General features: G+C 38.1%; 2 protein-coding genes across 5 annotated transcripts; both read right to left on the reverse strand.

The window, feature by feature from the left end:
- Nucleotides 1-14: 14 nt before the first annotated feature.
- On the reverse strand, nt 15-13,916 carry spata6l (spermatogenesis associated 6-like). Of its 4 annotated transcripts, XR_008386301.1 has the most exons (10): nt 13,720-13,916; nt 12,573-12,710; nt 12,439-12,487; nt 12,261-12,302; nt 12,019-12,143; nt 11,133-11,216; nt 9,636-11,003; nt 7,001-7,146; nt 4,918-5,055; nt 15-4,417 (listed from the first exon to the last, which is right to left on the reverse strand). XR_008386301.1 is itself a non-coding variant. In XM_053629012.1 (7 exons), the coding sequence occupies exons 1-7, from the start codon at nt 13,765-13,767 to the stop codon at nt 10,830-10,832; spliced, it is 660 nt and encodes a 219-aa protein (XP_053484987.1). In that variant the 5' UTR covers nt 13,768-13,916; the 3' UTR covers nt 9,347-10,829. The 4 variants fall into 4 exon arrangements, 1 of the variants encoding a protein (XP_053484987.1); XR_008386302.1 differs by having other exon boundaries at nt 15-5,055; nt 10,771-11,003; XR_008386300.1 differs by having other exon boundaries at nt 15-5,055.
- A 1,805-nt stretch (nt 13,917-15,721) lies between these two features.
- Nucleotides 15,722-22,338, reverse strand: gabarapb (GABA(A) receptor-associated protein b). The gene is made up of 4 exons (XM_053629014.1): nt 22,121-22,338; nt 18,276-18,354; nt 16,637-16,755; nt 15,722-16,477 (listed from the first exon to the last, which is right to left on the reverse strand). Exons 1-4 carry the CDS (start codon nt 22,208-22,210, stop codon nt 16,412-16,414), a joined length of 354 nt encoding a protein of 117 aa, XP_053484989.1. The 5' UTR covers nt 22,211-22,338; the 3' UTR covers nt 15,722-16,411.
- Nucleotides 22,339-24,760: the final 2,422 nt, after the last annotated feature.

Below are 24,760 nucleotides of genomic sequence, written 5' to 3' on the forward strand. Positions count from 1 at the left end.
ACTCTGTTTTTTGCTTCCTTGATTACTACATTAGCTTATTTATTGATTTATAAAAATGTATAACTTGTATATTTAGAAAATCATGAACTGGGGAAAAGTCAGATATTATTTTACTTTATTAAAAATTTTTTTTAAAAAGATCAGAATGTTCCAGAACAATCCTTATAATAAATATCCAGTTAAAATGATAATGCTATCAGATGCAGTATCATTAAATAGAGATGGACAGCTGCAGCTGACACATCATTGCTTATTAATGGCCTTGTAGGCGACACACCTGTGGTTTGCTCAGAATCAGGCATCTCTCACTCACTTTCTTTCTCTCATTCTCTCTCTCTCTCGCTCTTTCTCTCTCCCTCTCTCTGTTTTTGCTTTACACACGGGCTTATTCTGTAGAATGCAGTTTGAAAGCTTGTTTTAGTCACTGTAATCAAATCACTAAACAGTGAACACTTGTATATTGAGTTCAATTATTACACAGTTGTGAAGTGTTACTAACTGGACAAATCTTATTACTTTAAGCATGTTCTGTAATGTTGGGAAATCAGCTCAAGCTCAGTGACCTCTTTTTTGGTTTTGTACTTTTATTATTGCCTGGAAAATTAATCGATCGTCACAGACAACAAGTAGAACACCACATGTTAATGACTTATTCTCACATGTTATCTAAGAATAAATAAATGTATACACAAATATGCACAAGTGCACATCCCCTGAATGAAGTGTGATCCAATTCACAGTAAATCAGTGCTTCAGAAAGAGGAGAGAAAAAACAGGCTTGTGTCCACCTTAAAAAGCAGCTGAACATTCCACTCAGATAGACTTTCCTGAACTGACTTAATTAAATGATCATGATAATATTATATACTGTATAATACAATCATATCATATTCTATAATGAAAAATTCCTTTTAATGTTGAGGCATTCTTGTGAAGGTGTTTAGAAATCTACAGCCATTTTTACCCTTGCTCTCACAAAGTCGAGGGTTGTGATATGGATCTGCGTTCTAACACCTCGTCTCTTTCAGACTTTGTTGCACCCTGCCATCAGAGAGGAAAGAACATGAAACATGCCACATTTATGGCATATGTGTGTGTAAATGTGTATTACTCACATAGGCCAGTCTGTGCATGGCTCGAGGAGAGGTGAGGAGACTGCGCACTCACTCCTGAACTTCTTCGCATGAATTTGGGGAAAGAACTTTTGAAATAAAACATGCAATATTAAAATATTTATGGCTGTATGGCAAATGTTTAGATCAGTGCAATCATTCTAATACAGTATTCTTTTTATAGTAACAGTTAGTTCACATGGACAGACAGAACGGAGACATTATTTCATCATTTTGAAGGAGTCTCCTGTATCTTTACTACTGAATGTTGTAACATTCAGCTGTAAAGCGTCTTTTCTTTTATTTACAAGATCAAATGAGGGGATAACTGTTTATACAGTCCCCTCCAAAAGCACTGGAATGCCAAGGCCAATTCTTTTGTTTTTATTGAAGACATTTGGGTTTAAAATCAAAAGATGAATATAGATGACAATTGATTTGTAATAGAATTTCAGCGTTCATTTCCTGATATTTAATTTTAGTTGTGTTCGAATATGGCACCTTTGGTGGCAGACCACCCAACTGTTGGGTGAACAAAAGTATTGGAACAGATAGTCTTAACGTAAATGACATTAAATATTTGGGTGCATATCCCTTGCTTTCATTCTTCTTTTGTGTTGATTTTCTAGGCTTGTACTGCAACTTTCAGTTAAACTTTCAGTTCTTGTTTTTTTCCGGTGTTTCTCCCTTCAGTTACCTCAGAAGGAGAAATGCTCAACTGGGTTAAGCTCTGGTGATTGACTTGGCCAGTCTAAAACCTTTCACTTTTCCCCTCTGATTTTTCCCTTTGTTGTGTTAGCAGTGTGTTTTGGGTCACTGTCTTGCTGTATGATGAAGTTCCTCCGAATTAGATTGGATACATTTCTCTGTAAATTGGCAGACAAAATATTCCTGAAAACTTCTGACTTCACTCTGCTGCTACCATTATGAGTTTAGACAGAAATTAGTGAGCCTGTTCCAGAAGCAGCCATGCAAGCCCAAGCCATGACACTACCTCCACCATGTTTCACCATTGTACATGTATGTTTTGATTCCTGAGCAGATCCTTACTTACTCCACACTTTGGCCATTCCATCACTTTGATAGAGGTTAATATTGGTTCCAGAACTTTTGAAGCTCATTTCTATATTTCTTTGCGAATTCCAATCTGGCTTTCTGATTATTACTGCTGATGAGTGATTTGCATCTTGTGGTATGGCCTCTATATTTCTGCTCTCAAAGTCTTCTTCAAAGAGTGGATTTTGATACCTTCACCCTTGCCCTGTGGAGGTTGTTCTTGATGTCACTGACTGTTGTTTTGGGTTTTTATTCACAGCTCTCACAATGTTTCTGTCATCAACTGCTGTGGTTTTCCTTGGCCGACCTGTTCAATGTCTCGTTGTTAGTACACCAGCAGATTCTTTCTTTTTCAGGACATTTCAATATTGTTGTATTGACTATTCCCAGTGATTGTGCAATGTTTCTGACTGATTTTCCCTCTTGGCTCATTGGCTTAGTGGTTAGCCTCTGCTCTGTGTGCGCGAAGTTTGCATGTTCTCCCATGCTTCGGAGGTTTCCTTTGGGTACTCCGGTTTCCTGCCCCAGTCCAAAGACATGCGTTATAGGTTGATTAGCATTTCCAAATTGTTCATAATGTGTAAATGGATGTGTGAATGTGTGTGCAATGGGTTGGCATCCCGTCCAGGGTGTTCCCTGCCTTGTGGTAGGTGGTAGGGTAAGCGGTATGGAAAATGGATGGATGGATGGATTTTCCCTCTTTTCTTAGCTTCAAAATGGCTTGCTTTTCTCCCATAGACAGTTCCCTGTCTACATGTTGGTTTATACTTTTTAACAGCAACTGAATGCAATTTTAACAGGTGAAACCCAGAACTCAAACCAAGAGCAGACATTCAGAGCTATTAATTGATTAAACAATCAATTTAACAAGGCACACCTGGGCAACAAGAAACACCGCTCAGTCCCATGTTCCAATATTTTTGATAATTTGAAAAATGGGTGGGTTCAAATAAAAGGTGCCATGTTTTAAGTTTTAACACATCTAGATGTAAATATTAGGAAATGAAGCTGAAATTTTGAACCATCATCTCATCATCTTTTGATGTGAAACCCAAATGTTCCAGTCCAATTCAATTCAATTTCAATTAAATTCTATTTGTATAGCACTTTTAACAATGGACATTGTCTCACAGCATCTTTACAGAAACATATAAACACAGGATACAGATTTAAAGTGTGTGAATTTATCCCTATTGAGCATGAAAAATTTCTTAGGGAGAAATTTCTTTTCTCCCTAAGAAAAGAAACCTTGAGAGTAACCAGACTCAGAAGGGAACTCGGCCTCATCTGGGTAACAACGGAGAGTGTGAAAGTAAAGGGAAGTTCATTATGATTTTATATGAAGTGTGTTTGTTCAACTAATCCACTGTTCACTGAAGGAGACTTGAGTGCAAAATTGCATGTGGTAATTGCAGTCCTAAGGCCATAGCAGCAACCGTAGTTCCAGCAACCACAGCAAGAATGTCCATGTGGAATTGAGTGCAAAACCATTTCCATGTAACTTCAAGCGGCACCATCCTCAGCAATCTCCAGGCTGTACTGCTTGGGATCGTCCTCAGTGGCGGAATGTAGCCACCAGTTGTTGAGAGCTCCATCCAGAGGTAGGGCATCAGGATGGATCAGGCAGGTCCGCAGAACAGAAACGGTCAGGATCACTGGCATCTCCATAATATCATATGTAGCTCGACAGAAGGGGAGAGAGAGAGGGAGGTAAAGAGAGGGAGAGATTGTTAGGTATGCTTACTATCCCGTAATGGATAAGACTGTGTACTTTGCGTTAAAAAAAAAAAAAAGTCTAATCATGGTAAGCTTGTTTAAATAAATATGTTTTCAGCCTGGACTTAAACACTGAGACTGTGCCTGAGTCCCAAACACTAACTGGAATGCTGTTCCATAACTGTGGGGCTTTGTAAGAGAAAGCTATTTCTCCTGTTGTAGGCTTCACTATTCGAGGTACCAACAAATAGACTGCACCTTTTGATCGAAGTAGGTGTGGCAGATCGTAAAACACCAAAAGTTCCCTCAGGTACTGTGGTGCGAGACCATTCAGTGCTTTATAGGTCAGTAGTAGTATTTTATAATCAATGCGAAATTTTACTGGGAGCCAATGCAGTGTGGATAAGATAGCTGTGATGTGGTAGTATCTTCTGGTTCTAGTAAGGACTCTTGCAGCTGCATTCTGGACTAACTGGAACTTGTTTATGCTCCTACTGGAACATCCAGACAGTAAGGCATTATAATAATCCAACCTAGAGGAGACGAAAGCATGAACTAATTTTTCAGCATCATGTAGTGACATTATATTTCTTAACTTAGCAATATTTCTAAGATGAAAGAAGGCTATTCTAGTAATATTATCTACATGAGTGGCAAATGAAAGACTAGAGTCAATAATCACACCAAGGTCTTTTACTGCTGCACATGATGTAACAGAAAGACCATCCAGAGTTACTGTGTAATCAGAAAGCTTCCTTCTAGCTGCATGTGGTCCTAGTAGAAGTATTTCTGTATTGTCTGAACTAAGTAAAAGGAAGTTAATAAGCATCCAGTGTCTAATGTCCTTTACACATTCCTCAACTTTATTAAGCTGCTGTTTGTCATCTGGCTTTACTTAAACATGCAGCTGTGTATCATCAGCATAATAGTGGAAGCTAACTCCATGTTTACTAATTATTTGACCCAGAGGTAGCATATATAAAATAAAAAGCAGTGGGCCTAAAACAGAACCTTGTGGAACACCAAACTTTACCTCGGAATGTGCTACGAGATGTTTCTAGCACGGTTCTTCGCTCATGCAACTGGACCTGCTTGTCGAGTAGGTCGCAGATCTGTTTCTCCTTGGCCTCCAATTCCAACTGCACCATGTGGAGCTCGAGCAAGTCCTCATCTGCACTCAAAGGTGGAGAAATAACCAACATATTTGCCTTTAGAAACAGCGGTGGAGGAGTGAGAAATGTGCAGTGAGGGAAAGAAGTATTTGATCCCCTGCTGATTTTGTACGTTTGCCCACTGACAAAGAAATGATCAGTCTATAATTTTAATTGTAGGTTTATTTGAACAGTGAGAGACAGAATAACAACAAGAAAATCCAGAAAAACGCATGTCAAAAATGTTATAAATTGATTTGCATTTTAATGAGGGAAATAAGTATTTGACCCCCTCTCAATCAGAAAGATTTCTGGCTCCCAGGTGTCTTTTATACAGGTAACGAGCTGTATAAAGAACGAGGAAGAAACACAAAAGAACTGTCAATCACCCTCGGCCTGGGGCTCCATGCAAGATCTCACCTCGTGGAGTTGCAATGATCATGAGAACAGTGAGGAATCAGCCCAGAACTACACGGGAGGATCTTGTCAATGATCTCAAGGCAGCTGGGACCATAGTCACCAAGAAAACAATTGGTAACACACTACGCCGTGAAGGACTGAAATCCTGCAGCGCCCGCAAGGTCCCCCTCCTCAAGAAAGCACATATACATGCCCGTCTGAAGTTTGCCAGTGAACATCTGAATGATTCAGAGGACAACTGGGTGAAAGTGTTGTGGTCAGATGAGACCAAAATGGAGCTCTTTGGCATCAACTCAACTCGCCGTGTTTGGAGGAGGAGGAATGCTGCCTATGACCCCAAGAACACCATCCCCACCGTCAAACATGGAGGTGGAAACATTATGCTTTGGGGGTGTTTTTCTGCTAAGGGGACAGGACAACTTCACCGCATCAAAGGGACGATGGATGGGGCCGTGTACCGTCAAATCTTGGGTGAGAACCTCCTTCCCTCAGCCAGGGCATTGAAAATGGGTCGTGGATGGGTATTCCAGCATGACAATAACCCAAAACACACGGCCAAGGCAACAAAGGAGTGGCTCACGAAGAAGCACATTAAGGTCCTGGAGTGGCCTAGCCAGTCTCCAGACCTTAATCCCATAGAAAATCTGTGGAGGGAGCTGAAGGTTCGAGTTGCCAAATGTCAGCCTTGAAACCTTAATGACTTGGAGAAGATCTGCAAAGAGGAGTGGGACAAAATCCCTCCTGAGATGTGTGCAAACCTGGTGGCCAACTACAAGAAACGTCTGACCTCTGTGATTGCCAACAAGGGTTTTGCCACCAAGTACTAAGTCATGTTTTGCAGAGGGGTAAAATGCATATTTCCCTCATTAAAATGCAAATCAATTTATAACATTTTTGACATGCATTTTTCTGGATTTTTTTTGTTGTTATTCTGTCTCTCACTGTTCAAATAAATCTACCATTAAAATTATAGACTGATCATTTCTTTGTCAGTGGGCAAACGTACAAGGGGATCAAATACTTTTTTTCACTCACTGTAAAACGTAAAATAAGGCTAGCGGTAAGGTGATGCTAGCAGGCTACAAGTTAGTCACAGATGTTTGTAAAATCCGATGAAAGCTTAGCGATGGCGCAGTGTTACAGTTGTTTTTATCTAACATAGAATCGGTGATATGTTTACATGTTATAAAAGTAAACTTATATTTTTAAAGTATAGAAATTTAGAAAAAAATAGCGTAAACTCATGGGATAAGGGGTCCTGCGACACTGCTTCCTCCAGGAATGTAACACAGTCTACAGAGATCACAGGTGCATTGAAACTGAAGATTGGAGAAAGACCAGGTGACATTTTTCCAACCTTCAACTGTCCAGTTTTGGTGAGCCAGTGCCCACTGTAGCCTCAGATTCCTGTTCCTGACCAGAGTGACAGGAGTGCAACCCAATGTCATGTAATATATTGCTAGAGGAAAAGTGGCCATAAATGAAAAGGAGGGGACAATGGCATTCAAGCACATAAAACACACACACACACACACTCACTCAAACCTATTAAGCTTTGGGCACGCCATTTTAGAGCGACTCAGTGCAGCTGAGCTGGGAGATCCCTCATATCCCGATAAGCGTTTACACTGGGATGGCTCCTCTGTGTTGTCAAGGAGATCATCTGCACCTGAGGATTTATAATCAGGGAGCTGAAATAATAAACAGACAGAAGGTTCATTAATGTGTCAGGAGTTGCCTACATGTTATTCCACCAGGTAAATAGAGATGGCAAATGTTGCACAGTGCTCTATATTAAAGTTAACTGTAAACCTGTCAAGAAGACAACTCTGGTGTCCAAAATTTGGAGCCATGAGGCTAATGTAGTGTACAAGTAAGCAAATCTGTATAGCTGCTGGTTATCATTGTGCAAACTGCATGGCTAAATCACACAGTCACCTCAAAAACACCCTTGAGTTGTTAAGTAATCTCAGATGTGGTTTATGACCATGCTATCTATGAAACTCTATGAACAAAAGAACATGAGATAGATCAAAACAAAAATGCAAATCACTACCCATCAACTACTATCAGCATTACTGTTATAAAACAATTATAGATGAGCCTTACATAACAGGGTCTCATCATAGGCATAAAACTATTACACATCCACTAAACACGTCACTGAAGGACAGATAGACAGCATCATTGCTGACAGCTTTTTTTACGTCAAGTGTGGTAAGCAGAAAAGCTGTGCTTGCCATTATTTAGCTATTTCATTTAGACCACACAAAACGAACAGTTCTGTCATTTGTCCCTTCGTGCAATTTGTACTTTGATAGTATTACATTTGCTCAGTCTACTTACTATCTCCAAAGAATTTATGAAAAAGCAGTGATCAATATTTACTACACCTACTACTGTATTTCACATTCACCTTCTCAATCACTGCTTATCAATGCAGGCTTAAAAAAATAGCTGTAATGCACACAAAACCTAGGCCAAGTTTCACCAAATGTAATCACTTGACACAACTGCCACTGGGCTAGAAAAATAATCAATCATAGCCCAAACACTGGTGGTGCTATTGTTCTTGGTTCCACAAACATTTTTTTTTAATCCACTTGAAGTCATTGTTTAGAGAAAATACGACAATGTGTCTGACAGAAATTGACACTTATTTTTATGTATTTTTACCTCAAAAGAGAGGAAGAGCATAGCACTGCTAGCCCATTTATCCCACCCAGCATTCATTCTGCTATTCACACACAAATCATGTTGCTGAGGCAAATGTGTGATGATTCATACATACAGTTTGCACTTTGCTAAAGTTAGCCACAAAGCTCTAACTTTGGACACCAAACATGCCTTTGGTTCAGTACATTTGTGGTTAGGACAGCACAAGTGATACTTCACTCCTAACACTCACTGAATGTTAAATTTGTGCAATTAGTTGTGGTGATAAGACTTGGATGTACTGAATGTTCAACACTGGCATGCCTGTAGTCATTTTTTTGCTACTGTGTTGTGCATAATGTACTGGGTCCACTTGTACAGCTTGTACAACATTTTCCTAAGTTGCGCTACAAGTTTGCCAATGATTATCCTGTATCGCAGCTTCCTGCACCAAGGCCAGTGCTATTTTATCCTACTGTATACTTGTATATGGCTAGAATGACAATAAAGCTTTCTACTATGAAATATAGCACTTAAAATATGAAAACATACCACCTACCAAGTGACCTGTGTAGTTTTGGCTAAATGTCCCTGTGCAAAAATATACAAAGTGGCTTATTTATTTACCTTTGATTTGTTTGCCGTAATGTGACCATGTTACAAGAATTACAACCTTAATCTGAAATTAATCAGATTTAATTTTCTTTTCTTTTTTGTTTTTTTTAAATACCTGATTCCCCTGGAGATTTTGAGAGACAATATGTTAGGATTTTTAATCTGCTGTTTTTATTAGAGCCAGATATAAAAAATATATATATATTTATTTAAAAATAGGAGTGTTCATGCCCTGACCATGATCTCTGGGATCACTCTAGCAAATCCACCAAGGAATGGCTCAAAAAGACAAAATGGAGGGTTACGGAATGGCCTAGTAGTCAAAGCCCGGATTTGTATCCCATTGAAATGCTGTGTGGGGGATTTGAAACGAGCAGTACATCCAAGAAAACCCTCAAATGTCTTGCAACTGAAAGAATATTGTCAGAAATTTCAGCAATACTGGTGGACAAGTGTGCAAAATCCCAACAAGAAGTTATTTCTGCTAAAGGGGGCAATACTAGCGTCTTCGGCCAAGGGTATACTTACAGATGAATATCACATTTATTTATATTTCTGTTGAATAAATGATTGAAAAAGCTGATATTCTTTGTGATTTTGCTCAATTATATCAACTTTATTAATAGGCATGGTTTCAAAGATGATCAAATGTTTAATTGTCCAACATGGAGTGTACTTATTTTTTCACATGACTGTAAATTGCTCATTGACTAGTAACTTTTTTTAGTTGTTGTTTATTCTCGAAACGTACATTAGTTCCCTAATCTATCAGCTGTAATGAACTTTGTGCCCCCTGCTGGACGCTACACTTTACAACATACATGTGCAAAAATATACAAATGCATAATAAAAATGAAGAATGAAAAAATGAAATGAAGCTGTTTGGGTAATAAGAGCATGCAAGACTTACACGTCTTTTTACAGTTTCACAGTTGTTCCTGTGTTGTGTGGAACTCCGTTTCCCCATCGGGATAGGTCCCCCCCCCACACTTGCTACCTAATATATCCCATCAGCTGCCACTGTAATGAGGTAATCAATGTTATCCACTTCACCTTGTGTGTGTAATATTTATTTAATCCCCACATTTTATTGCTTTCTTACCATTTTTGTTAGTGTTAAATATTGCCCATTTTGCCAATTAGTTTTGCATTTATTACAACTTCTACAAATCTTCTAAAGAATCACAGGACTTACATGTTGTGAGTAAACGAGTGAGCAGTATGAACTGACAGATGTATGAGCTTTCTTTCCTACTGAACTGTATCTGGCAGCACCATTAACAGCTGTCGGGATGCGTTCCCCCTTCTATGATGGACAAATTTAGGGATAGCAGGTAAAAAAATACCCAGGACTTACTTGTTGTGAGTAAACAAGTCAGCAGTATGAATTTGATACATGTACAAGTTTTCTTTCTTATTATAGAGTATCTGACAGTACCATTCTTAGTTGTCAGGATGTGCTCCCCTGCTATATGGACAAATTTGCTATAATAGGGGTGGTGTTAAGACAAAGATAATAGCTAAAACTTGTACGATATTGTATTTATCTTCAATTTCTTTTTACTTTTTCTTTTTTGTACTTGTTGGGACAGAAAACCATCAGATTTAGTTTACTCTAAACAGTTAACTAAAGTGGAGCTCTTTTGTGGTAAAATCACACAATTGCATTTCTAAAAAAAAATTGCACTTCGGGGGGAAAAAGAAAAATATGATCAGTATGTCCAGGTATTGTGACTTTTGAGAATGGTCAAATATTTAGCCCAGAAAATCAGTTATGTGTGAGTGCGCACATATGTCTTCCAGAAGTCTACAATATTCAAAATGAAAACTCTCTCACAAATATAACATTATTTATTGATTGAAATAACAGTAGGTGTTTGTGTTAATAAAGACATAAAAAACGCAACAAATATAAATTCTGTACCCAATTTTCAAAATATGACTAGACAGTCATAAAATATGCCTTTCACTTCTGGAATACAACATTCTGCAGACAAAAGTCACTAAAAAACGTTAGTTTTGAGCCTTAGGGCTTTCCATAGTACCTCAGTGGTACGAGCACAGCATCTCGGGGGCGAGGTTTTTGTGCATGCACGCTTTTTTCTCAGTTTGGGTGGGGGGGGGGACCTATCCCGATGGGGAAACAGAGTTCCACACAACACCGGCTTGAACCTGAGCTCCTGAACGGGGAGAGGGAACGGGACCTCGGCGTCTCTCCCGGTGCAGAGAAGCAGCCCTGATGCCTTGACGACTTTGCTCTTTTCCTTGTTATTACTCTCTGGTAATTAATGAGGAGACAGAGAAATGAGAGTAGAAATGATTTAATGTAATATGTGCTGTTTCACATTAATGTTTCACGATTGATGCTATTAGAGATCATGCACATTGCAAAAAGGTATAACTATACCACAGGGAGACTCTGGAAAAGATCCTCCTCAGAGCACTCGCTGATTTTTGTCCTGGTGGAGAACTCTAACCTTGGAGAAATACCCTATGAGGGAAGAGCCAGGAAAGCCCTTATTACACATACTGCGTGTTCATTTTCATCAAGTTATAATATCAAATGCAACGATTGTATTTTATGATTACACAGTAATAATTCACTTCCTGGGACAGGTGCCAGACACTGCAACCCTGACCATGATAAAGTGGTTACTGAAGAGGAATGAATGAATGAATGAATGAATGAAGACATTAATCAATCACATTCCCAGCTGGAAAAAGTGTGTGAACCACTTTGATTGTACAGCAGTTGTTTGCTCTGTGGTGTCCTTCCATTACAAACATCAAAAACCTCATTCCTACTGTCAAGCATGTCAAGTGAAAACACTTGATGCAGGTTATTGCTGCTGAAGGAGCTTCTACCAATGTACCACATTGTACAAGGGTTCACATACTTTTTCCATCCTGGACTCTGAATGATGAATCAGTGTGTTTTATAATTATATTTTTGTATAGGAATATACAAAAAAATATCTTTTTTTTTTAAGTTACTGGTGTTAGGTTTTATTGGCTTCGGTTTAGATTTAGGAGTAGTTATAGTATTATTATAGTATTAATTTGCTGCATTAATAGCTAACAGTCAGTGGAAGGTCCTCACAAGCACCATAAGATAAACATATGTGTGATTGTGTTTGACTCAGATGAATATCAGAGCGGTAAAATGTTATTAGTAATTAATACAGAAGACCAACTAATTCCAAGAGGTTCACATTTTTTTCCCCTTGCAACTATATGTTTATGTTGGTCTATCTTAATTATGAGAGTGCAATTCCAGTTAGTAAGTCGCTTACAGGGAAAGTGGGGTCTCTTGTCATTAGCACCTTACAGTCTACCCCAGAAAAAGAAGGCACCAGCTTAGGCTCTGGGAAAAGAAAACTTCTAGCATCATCCTCATATACGGCCAACACTTCCCCAACTGCAAGCAAGAAGAAATGACCCACACTATTACTCTCAGTGCTCTCAATTACCATTTTTTTGTTTGTTTCCTTAAAGTAACATTATGCATCAAGTGGTGTAACGCGGCAGAATTTACCCGGGGGAATCAGCTGTATGAGCTTAAGTTTAACAGTTTCACCTGCAGTAGAGAAAACAGCACCTGATGCATTAGGACTACATTCACACATTGTTACATAAGCATTGCTTGTGTTTGGTTTTGCTCATTTTGTACAATAGGGAAAAAAATTAGGAAAATGAATGCACTCCTAGTGTACATTGCAACATTTCAGCAACATCTGCAGGATCACTGGCAAACTTGAATATCTGCAAAGAAAGGGAAGCAGATCAAAAGGTATAAGCACCCTGTAAAAACAAGCCTTAAATATTGCAAATGTCCACTTTAAAAAACCTTGTCAAACGTCATTTTCGTCTTAAATAGTAATGGGAATACAGCTGGTAGACACTGTGACATTCTGTACTGGTTCTTCAGGCACACGCTGAGGTAAATGTCATCCTTCGCCGGTAGGTGCACTCCAGGACAGGTCACCTAGAAACACAAACATATGTAGACATGTAAAACACAGGTTCCCAACCACAGGGCTTGGAGTACCCCCATCCTGTACATTTTAGTACATTTGTACATCACTAAAACACGTGTGTTAGAGCCGGGAAATCACTTAGATGAGTACAACAGGGGGTACTCCCGGACCAGGGTTGGTCTGTGGCCTACACAAACACTGGCTATAAGCTGAAAGCCAAATGGCTCTATCGTAGAAATGTAGCACACTAGCAAGGGTGTGTAAGCCATGGTTTTATACCTTATGTAGGCTAGTGCACTTATATAGGCATTCAAAGCCATATGCGATTGAGCCATTATCACAAAAAAAATAATAGAAACCATCACAGAAATTCAAATGGTTTCCACAGTACAAATACCATTACAAACACCTAAAGTGTCCAAAGTGTATGAATGTGTGTGTGAATGTGTGTGTGAGTGTGCCCTGCGATGGATTGGCACCCTGTCCAGGGTGTAACCCGCCTAGTGCCCCATGCTCCCTGGGATAGGCTCCAGTAGGATAAGCGGTATAGAAGATGGACAGATGGATGGACCATTACTATTAGTCCTTGATAGTATCCAATGGACGTAACATGCCACCAATATAAGGCAACAAACTACCAGTAGAAATCCACAAATTCGGTGAGGCTTTCTTTTGTTTGTTTGTGTGTGTGTGTGTGTGTGTGTGTTTCTGCAAGGCTACAGCATTTCAAACGTCTATGTATTGTTTATTACTACTTTTTTTGTTCCTTTAAGAAAAAACGCAATCTTGACGCAATCATGAACCGTTTCACCATGTAGATAAACATGAAATAACTATATAAAACACAAAAACAACTATATGTGTCTTAAACAGTTTTGTTTAGCTAACCTTAACCCTAACCCCCCTAACGATAGCGTCTTTAAGATAGCGTAGTTTCCATGGTATTTCGTAGTATTTTATTAGAGACTTTTATTTTCCCTTTACTGAGAGCAGAGAAAACGATTTAATGCTTCTTACCGCTCTGACGTAAATTTCAACCACCACTTTGACTGCTTTCTGAGGCATTGCTCAGATATGTCCAGTAATTCAGAAGTTCAGATTTATTTAATAAATGAAAACACTGACTTTCTGAACGTTAATCCAGCTAATATAGCGCGATGTAAATTAAAGATAGCGTCTTTAAGATAGCTTTGTTTCCATGGTATTTCATAGTATTTATATTAGAGACTTTTATTTTCCCTTTACTAGGAACTACACACCGGAAGTTGGACTGGGGTTGTTGGGATTTGTAGTCCTTATTGTGTTAGCGTTCATACAAACATAATCAGACTTGTGTTGTATTTTAATGATGGCAGCCTAACCGAAAGCAGTAAAAAGTTATCATATACTTGGAATATAAATCACGATACGTTCAGTAACAGTGGTGTAAGTTGCTACAGGGAAAAGTAGTGTACAATTTATTAAATACACAAAAGCCAGGTAGAAAAGTGAGTATATGTTCATACTGCACAATATATCATTTTAATACGTTCGTGTCTTGTACAGGATTATACACTACAAGACCAAAAGTTTGTGGACACCTAACTATCACACCCATAGGTGCTTTTTGAAAACCTCATTTCAGATTTATTCCCCCTTTGCTGTTATAATAACCTCCACTCATCTGTGAAAGCTTTCCACTAGGTTTTGGAGCATGGCTGTGGGAAATTACTCATTCAGCCACAAGAGCATTAATGAGCTCAGGCACTGACGTTGTATGAAAAGGCCTGTGGTGCAGTCAGTGCTCCAATTCGTACCAAAGGTGTTCAGTGGGGTTGAGGTCAGGGCTCTGCACAGGCCAGTCTAGTTCTTCCACTCCAAACCATTTCTTCGTGGACATCATGCACAAAGGCATAGTCATGCTGGAAAACGTTTGGGCCTTTTAGTTACAGTGACGGGAAATCTCAACACTACATCATACAAAGACATCCCAGACAATTGTGCGGTTCCAATATTGTGGCAATAGTTTGGGGAAGAACCACATGTGTGACGGTCAGATGCCACATAGTGTACCAGTTGTTAGCATAAATGTTTGAATATTTAAAATATCTACAGACAGGTGAACCCCTTAAAGTGAAGAACAATTTGACATGCAAGACCAAAATTATGTTAAAAATTTTTTTTTTAAAAAAATAAATAAATAAAAGCTAATAATAATCATAATTGACCTATGGATTCTATCTTTTAAAATATCATTTTCAGAATCAACCTTTTCATCTAGTATTTGAGAATCGGAAAGTTTCTGACGCATGTTAACCCTACACTCATTTATTCTGAACAATAGCACTGTTTAGGCAAGTGCTGTGGAGAAAAACTTTTATACAGCGGCGAGCCGCTATAAACACATAGTGACACAATGAAAAGCAACTGTGGTGTTTAATATATAATCTGTATTGTAGTTCTTGGCAGACTGTGTAGTGATACATCGCCACTCACATTATAGCTGGAACTGATGTGCCCTGGCAGTCCTGGGATTTCAATCTTTCGATCACTATTTTATAGAACCTTAAATCAGTGAGCCACTACTTTTATCATTCAGTATAGTGCATAAACTGACATGGTGGTGTAAGGAGTAGCATTGCAATCTCACAGCTCCAGGGTCCTGGAGTTCAATCCTGTCTGTGTGGAGTTTCGCATATTCTCCACTTTGTCCATGTGAGTTTCCTCCTATCTCCCAAATTTGTTTCTGTTTCTATCCCTGAGTGTGTAAATGCATGTCCATGTTGCCCTGTGATGGACTGGTGTGTATTCCCGCCTCCCACTGTTCTCAGGAGAGGCTCCAGACCCACAGTAACCCTGAGCAAGTTAAAGTGGTTACTGAATATGAACAAACATATACACAAACACATTATACAATGCTCCGATTTCTGGATGTATGCAAGAGTGCGACTAATGTGAAGTTACACACCCTACTTTACTTTTTATTGACTAGGAATCAAATAACCCAAGTCTACTGTAACAAACAGGACAAAGACAGGGATAGTTCATCTATATTTATTTTATATTTATGGTCACCTCAAGTTAAGGGTATCAGAAATGCAGCTGAATACCGAGTTCAAAAAAAAATTAAAAAAAATAAAAATAAAACCATCAACAAAATAATAAAACTGCTAAATACGTCAGCTAAGATACACAATCTCAAAACAAATGACCTAGAATTATCCAGGTACAATAATTCTCATTATATATTCATATTATATTGAAAGAATATTTTTGAAACATAACAGGAGAAAAGTTCGCTTTTAGTTTGGTTTTTGCAAATGGCTCGTCAGCAGCACTCAAATGTGCAATTCTCCTGGGAGAACAACTCACTGGTTTTAGTGAAACAAAAGGTCAATTTCAAAATCTAGGCAAACTAATTTGATCATTTAAATGCCATCCAATAGTCTACTGCTGCCAAGTGGCGAATAAAATCAGCATCAGCTTGGTGCCAGTTCTAAAACCAATACTGAAAAAACGATTGCATAAAGAAAAATGACCTTCATGATATACTAAATACCAAAACTACAGCAAACTCCAGAATGGGGGAGCGGGGGGATGAATGGAAATAAAGAAACAAGGAAAAGTGCATTTGGTATCAGAAGCTCTGAACTCTAGGCTGCCGATAGGGGTTTATATACTTTTGTAAAAGGAAGGAAAAGGAGGTGGGAAGTTATTTTTCCCTTTGGTTTTATTCTCCATACACACTTTCATCACTGTAGGCAATGTAGAGAAAAAAATCCTCTTCATGATGCTCCTAAAAAATAAAAAAATAATTTAAAAAAATATTATTATTATTACTTGAGTAAAGAAAGGCAATATATGAAGAGACTTGAGGGGGAGGAGAGAATGAGAAACCGCATACAACAATGTAGAACACAAAAGAATTAAAAGCACCATTTCAGACGTGACATACCTGGTATAACAGGCCCATAGTTGCAGAGGTAGGAGGAATGACATTGTTTACGAAGAAGAACAGAGCATCTTCAGCCCTTAGGTGGATTCGTTTTCGGATGAGAAAATAGAACTGGCCGACTGCAGCAGAAACACAGAAATGACATAACATGACTCTCGTTTCACTCCAGTGCCTGGTTGTATAATCGATTCGGCCTGTCTAACGAGAGAGTCATTATTTTTCAGCAGTGCCAGGAGTTGAATAATGCCTTCGCTAATTATATCACTCTGCATGAATTACAGCCGAGGAGCTCTCAGATTTCCGTTCGCCAACAGCGTAAGGATTCTCTCTGTGGAAATTATATATGCATGTTAAAGTGGTCAAAACCTGTTACAGGTAGGGATGCACCGAATGTTTAGCAATCAAAATTATTCGGCTGAAAATAGCAAAAAAAAAAAAAGCACTTTCGATATTCGGCTGAATAAGTGAAAAGGCCAAATAAATTTGACCGAACAATGACGTGTTTGATGATGCGACCAAATAGCCTAGCAACCAGAGTGAGACGCGCGAATGTCACGACCTCCACTTCCGGCAGCACGCTCGGAGAGATGAGAGGGTGTGCGCATGCACGAGCTACGTGCACGAGTGCTCAGCAAGCACATGCTCAGCAAGCACATGCTCTTCGGATGTTGACAACCGTGACATTGTTTACTGTGGACATGTGTGTTTGTTTTGTTTCTGTTCCGGAGTATTCCGTCACATCACGAGACGTAAGGGAGTAGAGTATGGAAGCAGGTAAAGACGTATTTATTTAAGGGCAGGCAGACAAATCCAAATCATAATCCAAAAAACGTAGTCAAGACAGGCAAAGGGTCGGGCGATCAGCAAACAGGCATAAACGGGGCAAAGCAGGAATCAAAGTCGCGGTCACAGAAAACAGGGTCAAAACACAAAACAAGAAACATGAACTAGTACTATGGACTGGGAGCGGAAAAACCAGCAGGGACTAAATGAACTAATCTATAGTTTAAACTAACTAAATCCATCAAGGAACATAACATTAACAACGTATATAACTATACTATATCTATTATAATACTCTGTGAGGTGTACAGGGACGCGAGCGGTATATATCCCCAATATAATCAGCCGTATAGAACCGAATAGAACCATTTTCTGCAATCTTGTCAATGCACTTTTTAATGCATGTTTTTATTGTAGGCTACAGAGTGTTACATTCTTTCAGCAGTCAGTTATAGGCCTAACATCGGCTATTCAAGGGGGGCTCAAAGATGACCACATCAAAATATTTTTATTTTACTAATTTATTTATTTAAAGTTATATTGTGCCTTGTTGGTAGCCTATGCCTGCTGGAATGAACAAAAAAATGTTCAGTGTTAAATATTTTGAAATTGTAGTTTTTGTAATTGATTTTTTTCTTTGAAAAGCAAGACAAAATAGTAAAAAGCACATTTTGACTAATTTATGCAATGGTGAAAAAAATGGCAAAATAAATGGAAAAAACACATTCGGTGTTCGGCCAAGTTTTTCATTATATTCGGCTTCGGCCAAGAATTTTCATTTCGGTGCATCCCTAGTTACAGGTTATATTTAGGATTTACATTTTTTCCTTCTTCACTGTATTGCTGTATTGCTCACCTGTGAGATCCGAGGGGACCAGATATTTCTTCTTATCCAAGTCTCCTATTCTGGCTTTGGGAGCTTTTTCAACAATTACCTAGCGCAAAAACAAAACAGAAACCTTTACATGTTATATACTGATCCAGAACTGAAACAGAGGAGTGTTGGGAAGCCTTAGTGAAATAACACAAGGTCATTTCCACACTTTGTACAAACACTATAGTTAAAGCAACTGACGATCCTTCATATTGTAGTACAAATATTTATTTCTGTGTGTCTCATTTCAGCCTACACCCTTGCACAAGGTTTGCAGACTCTTCTTCATTCCTGGGTTTATATGCAGCAATCCCAAGCATGTCAGAAAAACAGGAGGACACATCATCACCACCTGACTTATCCCCTTGATTTGTGAAATTGATCCCTTTTGCTTGTTGTACATTCCTTGGTACACTGTAGACCTAACTCTTGTCAGCAAAATACAGTATGCCACAAATTCAGGAGCAACACAAATTCATCAGAGAGACAGCATTAGAGAGATAGTGCCACAATTTCAGGTGTATTTTGCGTGTATGATCAGACAGTTACTTTATTGTTGACTTTTTCCATCAATTAATTTATTACCATCTACCCCTTCATATTGTTACCCAGTGAAGTTCCCTACTCCAGCTATGCTCATGCCCAACTAATCATACTCCAGCAACCTCTGTTTCTCCATGCAGCAGATGCAGACAGCACTGAAAACCCTTCGGTTGCTGTAAACATGCACCAACACTGCCACTCCTAGCATGTTCATAACTTTATCAAACACAACGTCAAATCAAACAGTCAGAAGAACTTGCCATAATTAAACAAAACAGCTTTCTAAGGGTGTGTCTCAATCAGCTCCCTAGTTCAGTAATCAGGGCACTGATCAGGGAGTCAGCCATTTTAAGGGCTGTATCAACTGCAAAACCCTTCCAGTGTACTAGAACATTCACTCCCTAATAAAATCCCACGATGCATCGATGCTCACTACATCCTCTTACAAGAAATGACGTGATTTTTCTGAAGCCTCTCAGCTCGAAAAAAAAATGGGGGACTAACTCTTACCCAACTTCCATCTACAAACGTAGGTAGCTCGTTGTTGTAGTTCTCAAATGATTACTTATGTTCGTTAATTTTTAACTTTGACTTTCTGTATACAGTTTGTTTGAGTCTAACAACTTTTATGCTAGCCTACGATCCTGCTTCAAGTACCAGGACACAAACACGTGATTAAGTTAACAAATATATAATGCCATATAAAGGTCAATATATTTTTAGTCTACATAATTGGTATAGTATAGTTTTTGATGGTCAGGATTAAGTTTTACCATTTTGGATCGATGTTTGTGTTTCTCTCAAGACTGTATGCTGATGTGATCTGTGGCCAAAAAGACTGTGTTGAACGTTACTCTTTTCATATTGTCATTTATATTGTTACCACAAAAAATACCATGAAATATCAAGACGGATTTTTAAGTCTATAATCACCCATCCCTACTGGCTTGTGTGTGTTTTTAAATGGTCCATAAATACCGTGATACCAAGCTATTTGTGGACTAGCTTATCATATACATTTCAAAACATAACACTCCTAGTGTCCAGTTGTATCTTTGCACAAGATTTTCAGTGTCTTATTCATTCCTGGGTTTATGTGCACTGATCCCAGCCATTTCAATACATACAGAAATTAAAAGAGGACACCTTCATATTCATATTCACCTGATTTCTTATACTTTTCTTTTTTTAACTCGAACCATTTCTTTGTTATTATGGATACGTGATATTCTTTAGTAACGTGTTTATATTCCTAACGCTTATCAGTAATAAAGATCTGAGGCTGAATCTCACATTTTCTTTAACCCTTGTGCGTCCTAATGGGCATTTCTGTCTTTTTCATTTTTACTTTTTTTTTTTAATCATTCTGTCTGTGTTAACGCAAACAGCATAAATTTTGCAAAAGGTGTGTATTCTTATTGAAACTTTAATATTTCACCCTCATTTGCTTTCATGAATCTATTTTAGATTAGGTATACAAAATAGTTACACCCATTCAAACTGCAATATTTAATTCCCATAATGTTTAAGCACAAAATCATGCATTCTGTGTTCATTTTGTTGGCAAGGTTTCAAAACATTGAATTTAAAAAAATAATAAAAATGTGAAATGTGTAATATTTTCTCAGGTTTAGCCTGTAGGGAAAATACATGCTTTTCCTTTTTTTTTTCCTGATTCTGCTGTATTATAGAGCGCTGCAGACCAACTGAATAAATGATGCAGCTATAATTGTGTGTGTGTGTGTGTGTGTGTGTGTGTGTGTGTGTGTGTGTATGTGTCAGAGTTGTGGTTTGTATACGTGTACTGAAAATCACAAGTGTGTGTGAACAGTTTGAAAGAAAGAAATGATACTTCACTGGAAATCACCCATCCCACCCCATGTAAATGAGTCAAAGAAGGTTACTGAGCTTTGAAGATTTTTGCATTAAAGAAATTTGCATTTGTAAAGAAACCTGCATTTAAAGGGTTACAATTCTGAAAATGAATGAATGTTTGGTAATTATGATCAGAGCTGATGCTGGTTTAAAAAAAAAAGAAAGAAAGAAAGAAAAATTGACATCAATCAACGTAGAAAAAAAATATTAATATATAATACTTCTATGACGGTTTTTTGACGGACACCTTTGTCCTTTATGGACCTGAGTGGTAGTTTTATTTTTTAATCCGACACTGTTTAAAAACTACGAAAGCATCAAAATGAATGCTGTTGTTAATCATTGACATATCAAAGACTGTAATAATCAAAGAAACAATTCTGCTTAGCATTTAGTATATGCAAAATAATTACTGTTTTTCTTATTATCATTAAAAAAAACATCTGTGGTATTATGTAAACAAACTAGCATTTAATGTTTGTTAATTATTATCAGAACTGATACTGGAAATAAATAAATAAAATAAAATAAAATAATAATAATCTACATCAGTGAAAGTGGAAAAATTTATATTAATATATATCAGTCACAGTTTTTGGACATGGGCATTTTTGTCCTATATGGACCTGTGTGTAACTTTTATTAATTGACTCACAAGGGTTAACAAACAGCTTTCTATATGTGAATAAATTAACATTTAAAACATTCCTCTGCTGTGAGAGAACTTAAAACAGGAACTATCCTCTGACTCTGGGGTCGGAGGAAGAACAAAAATCAGTAGGAGAGATAAGGTTTACACTCTATATTTAAACATGTAAATATAAATAAAGGAATATCTTATCCTTATTTACACCTTACTATATGCAGCAGTTAACGACGCTGACAGCTAACTTATATAAACTACCTGTAAAGCTCAAGAATACCCAAAAGTGCACCCCTGTTACTAGCTTAGCGTTGTGTATCTCGATTAGCAAGACAAAAGTAATAGCTTAGCTATCCAGATCTAGCTACTGTGTCTGTAGATTACACTGAATAGCTTTGAGCTAAAACACACCAACGTTTATTATTATTATTATTATTATTATGATGATGATGATGATGATGATGATGATGTCCCACCTGGACGAATAGTCTTTAGATCATTATTTACAAACTGAGAAGTGCTGTTAGATGTCGCATCACACACTGAACACAAGGCTACCTGGTTGCTAACTACTCGTGCCCGTAGCTCGCTGTTCATCTAGGACTGACGCAATCCTATGTTTGCTATACCTAAACAGATTTCACACATATCTACTCATCTTTAAGCAACCAAAACACAAAGTGCTGTGTGTATTTTTGATAAGAAGATCACACGCTCTGGTTTCAGTCGAATCGACTGAACAAGCTCGGCTGTTACAGCTACTTACAGGAACCCTGTCCGGATATTTCTTCCTGATTTTCTCTCCCTCTGATCGCCTCTTCTCAAAAGAATGCTCCTCTTTATACTGGAACTTCATCGCAGCTCAGTGGCAGATGCTGCAGTGTAATTAAATGTCGACTATAAACTGTGGTCCCTAGTACTAAAGCTGGACAGTTCAACTAGCAGCGCTGTTTTTGTGATGGTGGGTTGCCGCGGATGAATACAATAACAACTCATGCGTCAAAAAATGTTTTTAATCTTCGATTTAACCCTGGCTTGTTGTGACTTTGCATTCCATTTTCAAATCTACAGGTTTGAAAAAACAAACAAACACAATGACTTTATAATGTTTATGTTTTACATTATGTTAGTGGTTTTGGTACTAATTTCTCATGGCTCACATTGTAAACCATAGAGCGCGGAGAGCTACAGAGTTGTTATTGGGTCGGTGTTTATTCTGTCCTCGTGATTAGTGGGTGGGGAGGACAACACAGGGTTGCCAGTTCCTTTATTTTACCGCGTACCAAGTTTCGCATATGGCGTGTTTTTGGGTGGAGGAAGCAAAAGGGATCTTAATATGATACTATGACAGGATACTGGGTTCTCAGAATCAACCCTGGAGCTGTGAGACGTCACTACAATGACGTCAGATGTTTGTTTCTCATGGCCATATAGGTCATTTTAGGACATTGGTAACTCTGTAATACTGTTAAAATGTATGAAATTATTTTTGAAATATTAATATACCTTCAGAAATGGTAGTCACGACACTGTTGTAAGTTTGGAATGGACATATTTTGTGTTTTGGTATTGTGCTGCTTCCGCTGTTCATCATGCATACCTGGCAACTTTGTCCATGGTCAGAAGTGGAAAACAAAACATGATGTTATGTATCAGTCCAATCAACAAATTTACTTTGGCCTAGATGTGGACCACATAAGCAGCTGGCCTCAGCAGACCTATGGGAGGGAATGACAGGCCAAATCAGACTCACATCTGAACAGCCAAAACAATGCTGTAACAGCTCTATCAGGAGTCATCCAAATCAGACAATTGTTTATGGTTCACAGCCACATCAGTACCATAAGTGAGCCATGTCAAAAAGGTTGACATGGTTTACCCTGGGCCTTATGGGGAATGTTTATATACTGTAGCTGAGATTTGACCCGTATGTGGCCACCAATGGCCAACACACGAAAAGCCAGTGAAACTATAAATGTTTTAAATTTTATAATTTAACATGCCCTTAACCACAGTAACAATGATTACAGGGGTATATGTTTACCTGCTATGGCTATGGCATTACTGCCTGTCACACCACCTCCAGTGCCCACAGGATTACCGCTCTTCCTTCAGCTTTGCCACCATGCCTAACGCAACCAAAACCATACAGGCCTCCCCAGTGACTAAGGCTGTAGCAAACCCCACTGGCACAGTTAATGCATGCTAAGTACCACTGGTTCCATATGGTTTCCTCCTGTTACACCTAATACCACTCCTAATACTAAGAATAAAAAAACAAAAGCAAAATGTCCTACTATATAAGTTACAATGTGTGATACGTTTTTAATTTTTTTGATTTTTTGGGGTTCATAGAAATTCTAGAACATAATTTTTTATATATATAATTTTTTTCTGTATGTCCTTTGAACTATGATTTACATAAAAAGTGAGAAATATTAATAAATTAAATAAATTATACACAACACACTAAGACACACCAAACAGAGACATCCGTGATATACTAGTGTACGTACAGTACTGTCAGCCACATGCTGATAAAACCTAAGACTAGTTCAAAAGGATAAATTTTTAGATAGAGGACATAGTCTCTTAGGTGAGAAAGTTAATACAGAAGAGTCTACCATGAAAAAAAAACAAAAAAGAAAAATGTTGCTGAAAAAGTTTAAGAACCACTGAAATAATGTAAAATTCAATTACCTTCACACACATGTATTTATTTCACAAATGATGTATTCAGTGATTCATAAATTTGACACCAAATACATATCTTCAAAAATCAAAACTCTGGTTTAACCCTTTTAAATGCTGGCGTTCCATTCCACTGGGGGATGAAAATTGACTTATCAGACATTTTCAATCAGTATAAGCAAATGAATTATTTTATCACTGCAAGTCTGTTATAAGTTTAGTCAGGACAATGTTGGGTTTCTGTGTGTAGAGTATCATGACTTTGTTTAGCTGCTGGTGAGCAGGGCAATGGGAACGGGGGAGGAGTGTGAGCCCCTTGCTGGGCTCAACAATTCACACTTCTCAACAATAACATTGGTACAGATAGAAAACGGACGGCACAACTAAAGCTTTTTGATAGTAAACCACCAGCTACAACAAAATGATAAAAATGTATACCTAGTAGGCTAGGTAAAACAAAATAAATACTTATGAAAACTGCACATTCTTAAAGCCTTGAGTGTCTACCAATATGAAGGTAGACACTCAGGACTTTAAGAATGTGCAGTTTTTCATAAGTATTTATTTTGTTAAAAATAATCTGCATTGTATGTTCTTGGTTGAGACCTGACTAAACAGCACTACTGGTGTAGCAACACTGAGGCCTGTCCTCAAAATATAATTTCTATCAGTCAGTCAGACAAAACAGGAAAGGAGGAGGTATTGCCACCATTTT

Source organism: Ictalurus furcatus, chromosome 7 (genome assembly GCF_023375685.1).
Source record: "Ictalurus furcatus strain D&B chromosome 7, Billie_1.0, whole genome shotgun sequence".
NCBI classification, from domain to species: domain Eukaryota; kingdom Metazoa; phylum Chordata; class Actinopteri; order Siluriformes; family Ictaluridae; genus Ictalurus; species Ictalurus furcatus.